Source organism: Nannospalax galili, unplaced genomic scaffold, assembly GCF_000622305.1.
Source record: "Nannospalax galili isolate Female #2095 unplaced genomic scaffold, S.galili_v1.0 scaffold339, whole genome shotgun sequence".
NCBI lineage: Eukaryota > Metazoa > Chordata > Mammalia > Rodentia > Spalacidae > Nannospalax > Nannospalax galili.
Window position 1 is genome coordinate 1,222,499 of NW_008344185.1, and position 8,407 is coordinate 1,230,905.

Sequence of the window (8,407 nt, forward strand, 5' to 3'; positions counted from 1 at the left end):
GATAGATAGATGATAGATGAAAGATGGGTGAATAGATGCTAGAAGAAAGAAAGATACATAGATGCACATATAAGAAAAAAGGGATGTTGTTTAATTATTTAGGCCCTTTGGAGTTTATGGCCTTTAGTAGAAAAAACTCTCCTGCTGGTATTTTAGATTCCAAAAAGACCCTCCATCATTCTTTTCTTTCTACCTGTTACTTCTGCAACATCTTTTCTCATTTCTACAGAAATTCTTTGTACGAGCTCCAAGTTTAGGCCTAGTGATTCACAATAACCACAGTTTAAACTGGGTGTTTCTACACAGCCTCTAGGGAAGCTTCTCATTTCCTGCTTCCTAATTGTTATATAGTTTACAGCATATTCTAGATTAAAGGAATTCTGAAGTCCATTCTGATCAGCCATTCAGGTCTTTCCTTTTCCCTTCTCTATGCTTCCCTCTCTAGGAATTCCTTCTAATCACATTTCCTGGATGATCTTCAAGCCAAGACTGCCCATCTTCAATAACAGGATGCTGGTTATATCTTGAAGTGACCTGAAATGTTTTTACTAAGCTCTGATGACTCAAATACCTTTCTTGGTCCCTCTCACTGCTTCACAGAACAATTTAATAATCACGTTGTCTACATAAATGCCCTTTGACAAGCAATCTTACTCACAATAGCAACAAAAGAATAAAGTGCTTGGGAATAAACTTAACCAAGGAGGCAAGAGACTTGTACACTGAAAACTATAAAGCACTGCTGAAATAAATTTAAGAGGATACCAATAATTGAAAAAATATCCTGTTTCCTAAGATAGAAAACCTAAAGTTGTTAAGTGTAGATTTAGAACAATCTGCATCAAAATTCCAAAGACATTTTTACAGAGGTAGGAAAATTCATTCATATATTTACAAATACATATGAAATTGGAGGGAGGTCTCACCTTTCCTGACTTTAAAACTTACCAGAAACTACAGTAATAAAAACCTGTGATACTTGCATAAAAATAGTCATACAGAACAACGGGGTGGAACTGAGAGTTCAGAAATAATCCATACATCTATGGTTGACTAATTTTTAACAAGTGTGCTATAGCCATTCAATAACAGTCTTTTCAAAATGTATGTTTAAGCACCTAGGTGGGCACAGAGGAAAGAAAGCAGCTAGACTCCTACCCCATAACACCCCAACCATAACACCTAGAAGAAGGCACAAGGAAAGAGCATCATAACAGTGCATTTGGCAATGATTTCCTGGATATAATGTCAAAAGCACAAGCAACAAAAGAAAAATATAGACAAATTTGATTACAAGATAAATTTAAGAACTTTGGACATCAAAGATACCGTAAGCAGAAAGGGAAGTTATAGAGTGGGAGAAAATACTTGTGCATCATATATCTGATAATGGAGTAAATATCAACAATATATAACTTCCTTTGTATTTCATATAATTCAACACCAGTTCCACCCCCAAACAATCCAATTTCAAAGTAGATTTGAACAAACATGTCTCCAAAAGCATATAGGTAGCCAATGATACATGAAAATATGCTCAGTGTTGCTAATCATTAGGGAAATGCAATTAGGAACCACCACTAAATGTCACTTTATACTCATCAGGATGGATGTTATAAAAAATTGTATACTTTCTCACATACAATAAGTTAGTGTGTGAGGATGTGGAGGAATCAGAACTGTGTGAAGATGGTAGGGAGAGAAAATGATGCAGCTGCCATGGAAAACAGTTTGGTGGTTCATTCAAAAAATAAATAAATAAAAATAGAGTGATACCATGAACCAGAAGTTTCATTTTGAGTGTGTACTCAAAAGAATTGAGAGCAGAGTATCAAAGAGATTTGTACACCTGTGTTCATGGCAGCATTATTCATAATAACTAAAAAGAACCCAGGGTCCACCAGGAGATGAATAGAGAAATAAGATATGGTCCACATACAGAAAAGAACATCACTCGGCCTCTAAAAGGAAGGAAAATTGGATACATATTCCTACATGAATGAGCCTCATAGACATTATGATAAATGAAATAATCTAGTCACAAAAAAGACAAACATGATTGATTCCATGGATGTAAAAACCTAGAGTCAGATTCACAGACACAGAAAGCAGAACTGTGCTTTCCAGGGGCTGAACACAAACAAGAATGGGGTTTAATGGGTGGCAAAGGGCCTGGAGATGGACAATAGTAGTGGTTGTACAACACTGTGAATGCCCAAAAAGCCATAGCATGCTTAAAAATGGTTAAAATTATAAATTTATGTTGTGTATTTTATCATAGTTTTTAATTTAAAAAACTCTTCAAGCCTGGTCTACATAGTGAGTTCCAGGCCAGTTGGGGCCATAGGAACCCTGTCTCAAAATACAAACAAACAAACAAAAAAAAAAAAAAAAGAAAAGAAAGAAAACTCTTCAAATATCTAAAGACTGGTATCATGACCTCTCCAGAACAAACACATGTATTTATTTCAGACATTCATGTGGCATGAATGAAGGTCACTGGTATCTCATTTTGGCCATTCTCCTCCAAATATTCTCCAGCCCCCTGTAGCCCCATTTAATCCACAGGCTATAGATCTCAGTAGAACACTGACCAGATAAGAATGGAAAAGACCTAGCACCTCCCTCAGTGTGGTTATGAGACCATCAATCAGCAACGTAGCCAGAGCTCTCCCCACTGTTTAAACATCACTAATTCCTATGGAGCTAACTGTCCATCAAATACTCTCAGTTCTTTTCTCATGTGCCACTGCTAAAACCTGTCCTTGGTTAAGACTGTTTCACAGACTTAAAACAAATCAAAACAAAGGCACAAGATAATGTTAAATGACTCAAGAAATAAAAAGGAATTTATTGGCATATGTGAATGCTCTAGAAATTCTGCTGGCCTGAGGCGTGACTTGGTGCAGAGGCTTAAATGATGTCAATAGGTCTCACCTATTTCCTTCTCTTTACCCAGCTCTGCTTTTCCCTTTGTTTCATTTTTTTCTTCTCAAATGCAGTTTTCTGTCCAGAAACTGAGACCAAGCTCCCAGACTCATGGGTGCTGGGACAAAGTGAGAGCACTGCGCTCAACAGCCCCCACCAGAATGTGTTTGCTTTTTATAGACTCTAATCGGGTCACAGCCCCAATCCATTGCCTTGGTGGGGATGATGTAAATGCTGAATAGCTTTGTTATAGGTCTCACACTCCGCCTCCTGATCAGGATGCAATCAATACAATTGAATCAGCCAGTGGGCTGAAAGTAGAGCAGGATGGTCCCCAGACAGCAATCAGATTAACATCAGCATGAGGGAAGGCTGAGCAACAGAAAAGAGAGATTCAGTCACTATTCAATGAGTGCTACTGCATATTTTATGGATTCAGATACACTGCACATTAAATGTGGTCTTATTAAGATCCTTCAACAAAATATTTGGGGGATCTTAATTCTATGGGGCATTGTGATGAGTGTGCCTTACATAGCTTGTTGCATTTAGTCATTAACAATGTGCGAACATGTTATAATATAATATATGGACTATAAAAAATGCAGTTTGCCAGTTTGGTGGCAAGAGCCTTTAATCCCAGTCCTCAGGAGGCAGAGGCAAGTGGATCTCTGTGAGTTTGAGACCAACCTGGTTTACACAGTGAGTTCCAGGTCAGTCAGTGCTACATAGTGAGACGCTGTCTCCACAAACCAAAAACCAGGGACTGGAGAAATGGTTCAGTGGTTAAGAGCACCGACTGTTCTTGTAGAGGACCCAGGTTTGGTTTCCAGCACTCACAAGGCAGCTAACAACCATCCATAATTCCAGTTCCAGGGGATTTGACACCCTCTTCTGATCTCCATGGGTGCACTTACATACATGTAGGCAATACACTCATACATATAAAATAAAAAGAATTTTTAAAATACTTTATTTTAAAAAACCCAAAATCAAAAACAAAAACAAAAAACACAGTTCAGGCTGGGTATGATCGCAGATACCTATATTCTCAACACTTGGAAGGCAGAGGCAGGAGGATCACCCATGAATTGGAGGTCAGCCTGGTCTACATTGTGAGTTCCAGGCCAGCTAGGGCTCCATTAGTGAGACCCTGTCTCCAAACAAAAACAAACAAATAGAAAACTCCACAGTTCTGCTGTCACCTTTAGCAGCTCCTTAGCCCACCCAGAATCTTCCAAGGTGCCACTACCAGTATTTTTGGATATGCACATATAACCAGAAACCACGCCTGTCTTTTAAGTATGGGCCCTATTTCTTGTCCCAAGAGATCTGGGGCATCATCTTAGCAAAGTGTCCAGACTCATGGGGAGGTTTATAATGAAGTTCGTATCCTGAGCAATGCATGGATTTTAAATTTTTTTATGTATATGAGTGTTTTGCCTTTACGTATGTTAAATGCACTACATGCATGTAATGCCCTAGAAGGCTAGAAGACAGACAGCTTTGGATCCCCTGGAACTGGAGTTAAAGATGGTTGTTATCTGCCCTGTGGGTGCTAGAAGCCAAACCCCAGTTCTCTGCAAGAGCACCTGGTGCTCTTAACTACTTAGCCATCTCTCACTCAATATATGGATTCTTTATTAGCCTTGTCAACAAGAGCCCTTCTTAAATATATGCCAAAATTTTAAACTGGTGTGGGAGTGGTAGCAAAGTATTTACAATGTTTACTAAATACCAGGTGGCTCCAAAAGCACACAGGATTAGTATTAATTCATTCCCTCCACACAACAGCCTTCTAAGGTACGTAGTTGTTAGCCTCATCATCATCAGCTCCATTTTACAGATAAGAAAACGCACCCCAGCGAAGGTGACTGGCCCACACTCACGCACACTTGGTTAGTACAAGCACAATTTGTTCCCAAATCATCTAGCTCAAGTCCTCAGACTGACCACACAAGTGGCATTTGTCCTGATACCCTTACCTCCGATGCAATTAGACAAGCAAATCTGCTTCAAAACAAAGCACAAAACACAACAACAACAACAACAAAAAAAAAACATGGACAAGTTAGAAAGCAGCCATTTACTTTACAAAACAGTGCTGTCATAAGCAAATCATTTTCAGGTACAATCTCGTCCTGGAACAAGTTAGCCAGTTAAAAATCATTAATGATTTCTCAGAAATACTGGGACAGAGAAACCAAACCAAAAGGTTAGAACTCCTGCCAACTAAAGGTCAAAGAACTAAAATGGTGGCTTGGGCATAATGTCCACAGTAGAAGAAAAACAACTTTAAAAATTTCTCTCTCTTTTTCTTTCCTGAGTATCAGTTACACTTATGAGGAAAAACAGCCTTAGGAGAAGCCAGCAGAGAAGCTTGACACAGCCTCCCACCCAGGGTTTCCATGAGAGCGCTTGCTTCCTAGCCTTCTCTGTGCTCTCCTGGAGTTCCTTAACCCACAGTCTGTTGTCCCTCTTGGAAGTACAATCATCTGGTTAAATTGTATACAAAGGTACAGAGGCATACAGGTGACTGACTGCCTCACTCAAAGCAGTTGCATATATCTCTATTTCTTCTAGAAATAGCATCTGTGACAACCTCAGGTGGTTGAAAATAAACAGGTTTAATGAAAGGAGACTGTAAAAAATGAGGTGGGATCCAAGGACAAAATACCACAGATGAACACCACTGAAAACCTACTACTAAGCTTACAGGTGGGGCCAACGAGAGCCAGATCCACTGAGGGAAAGCTCCCAGTGGAAGGGAGGCAGCTCTTGCTAGACCGCTGAGCTGACAGGAGGATGGCCCCATCTTCCCCCTTCCCAGTCTGCCAGTGCCTCCCATAGGCAGCAAGAGGGCAAGAGCATCTGGGGATATAGTCAGCAAAGGTCAGCCTTGCATACAAAGGAAGGCACGAAAAGGTGTAGTGTAGCTCTGGAAGAAAAAGAGGAGCATAATGCTTCTTTCAAAGATGGGTGAACTGAGTTCCTAATAGGGCTGTGGGTATACCTCGGTTAGTGGAGCACTTACCTAATTGCACATGGTTTCAATCCCCAAGCAATTGAGTAAAACTGGACATGGTGGCCCACATCTGTGATGTCATCACTTCAGAGCTGGATGTAGGAGGACCAGAAATTCAAGGTCATGGAGAGTTACACAGAGAGTTCAAGACCAACCTAGGCTACAAGACACCCTGTCTCACAACAACTAACAAATTATAAAGACAAGCAGCATGCTTCAGATAAAAAAGGGTAACCTGAAACCAGGAAGAGGTTACTAATTTGGTGGAACCTGAATATGTAAAGAAAGTTACAACATTTCAAAGAGTGTCTAACCCCCAAGGCTCCTTTCCAACATACGGTGGTATTGCACATGATTCCCAGTGGCCCATCTTTCTCCAGGAGTAGCAAAGGAGCATGGGATTAGGTTGACTCAGCCTCTGCCTGGATTCACTAGAGAGGCCTAGTGAATCATTTGTGTGGGTGACAATTTGAATGCTGTTATCCTTTGGGTGAGTTCACTCCACACACTGAGTTTCTGTTTGATTCATGGAGGTGACTCATCTGAGGAAGTCGACCTGACCATGGTGTATCAGGCAGCATCTAATGGAGATGTCAACGCTCTGACGGCTGTGATTCGAGAAGATCCTTCCATCCTAGAATGCTGTGACAGCGAAGGTGAGATGTTTATTCAATTTTTAATCCAGCCATCTCTGCTTTATGCTTTTAGAAATGGTCCTTTAATATGAACAACATTAATACATTATTTCTGACTGGCCACTTTGATACTAGAGTATCTTGCCTGTGGCTCTGTGGAGATACCTTGGCATTTCATTAAATAAGGGTGTTGGACATAAAACTTCAGCATCTCTTATATCATTTTAAAAATTTTATTTATTGTGTGTGTGTGTGTGTGTGTGTGTGTGTGTGTGTATTGCTTGCATTTAGGTAGGTACACTCATGTCGTGCAATGGCCATGGAGGTCAGATGAGGGAGTCAGATTCCATGGAACTGGAGTTATGGACAGTTGTTAGCTGCCCTATGGGTGCTAGGAATCAAACCCAGGTCCTCTACAAGAGCAGTCAGTGCTCTTGACCATTGAGCCATTTCTCCAGCCCTTGTTACATCATTTCTTGTGAGTTGTTTCCAATATCTTTGTGTGAATGGCCCCGTTAGAGAAGCTGTGTGTGGATGTGGGTGTAGGTGTGGGTACATATGTGTATGTGTTCATGTCAGTGCATGTATGTGCATATGGAAGCCAGAGGTCAATCTCAAGTGTTATTTCTTAAGCACCATCCACTTTGTTTTTTGACGCATTGCTTTTCACTGGGACGTGTAACTCATACAGTAGACTAGACTAGCTGACCAACAAGCTGCAAGGATCTGCCGACCTCCATATCCCCAGCACTGACTGCAAACATGAAACATCATGCCTGTCTTTTGTTAATGTGTGCTCTGGGGATATAACTCAGGTCCTCATGCTTGCACAGCAAACATTTTGTAGACTGAGCCATCTCCTCTGTCCCCAATCGTTTTTAATTTTTACAAAAACTTTATTGAGAATTTCATACATGCATATAAGATGTTTTGATCAAATCCATGCCCACTCTCTCCCTCCCAACATTCTCCCCTCTGAAGAGGAAACCCTAAAATCTTTTAAGGATTAGATACAAGTTCCCAAATACTTTTAACAAAAAAAAAAGCAATTCCTACCTCCTATTCTACCACACCATCCTCTTAAGAGGTTACCCAAATTGCCAATAAAGAATAGGGATTCAGACTGCTCTGGCTTCTTCCATACTGAACAGGGACGCAAGGTGAGGCATTTGGAGTACCCCTTCAGTGGGTCTATCTAAAAGACTCCCAAATTGCATAACTTTTGTCTTGAAGGGGAGAAGAAAGTCCTTGAATCATGAATGGGAGATGCGAAGGAGAAGCAAAGTTTAGTGGTAGGTTAAAAAATCAATCTACAAAAATCAGTAGCCTTTCTACACACCAATAACAAGCAATTGGAGAAGGAATACAGGGAAATGCTCTCATTCACAATTGCTGGAAAAAAATTAAAATATCTTGGAATAAATCTGATGAAAGACACAAAAGATTTCTACAATGAAAATTTTAAATCGTTAAAGAGAGAGATTGAGGAAGATACCAGGAGATGAAAGGACCTCCCATGTTCATGGATTGTAAGAATTAATATTGTTAAAATGACCATCCTACCAAAAGCAATATATAGATTCAATGCAACACCAATCAAAATCCCTGTGACATACTTCAAAAAATGCATCCTTGAATTCATATGGAAGCACAAAAGACCCCGGACAGCCAAAGCAACCCTGAGCACAAAGAGCAATGGTGGGGGGATTACTATACCAGATCTCAAAGCATACTACAGAGCCATAGTCATAAAAACAGCATGGTACTGGCACAAAAATAGACACATAGATCAATGGAACATCATTGAAGATCCAAACTC

General features: G+C 40.2%; 1 protein-coding gene across 1 annotated transcript in view; it reads left to right on the forward strand.

Moving 5' to 3' along the window:
* The window catches only part of Ankrd55 (ankyrin repeat domain 55), a 154,967-nt gene that overhangs the window by 37,384 nt on the left and 109,176 nt on the right, over positions 1-8,407 (forward strand). The window contains exon 3 of the mRNA XM_008840381.2: positions 6,487-6,609. Within this exon, the coding sequence (XP_008838603.1) occupies positions 6,487-6,609 (123 nt within the window). The remainder of the gene's footprint in view (positions 1-6,486; positions 6,610-8,407) is intronic.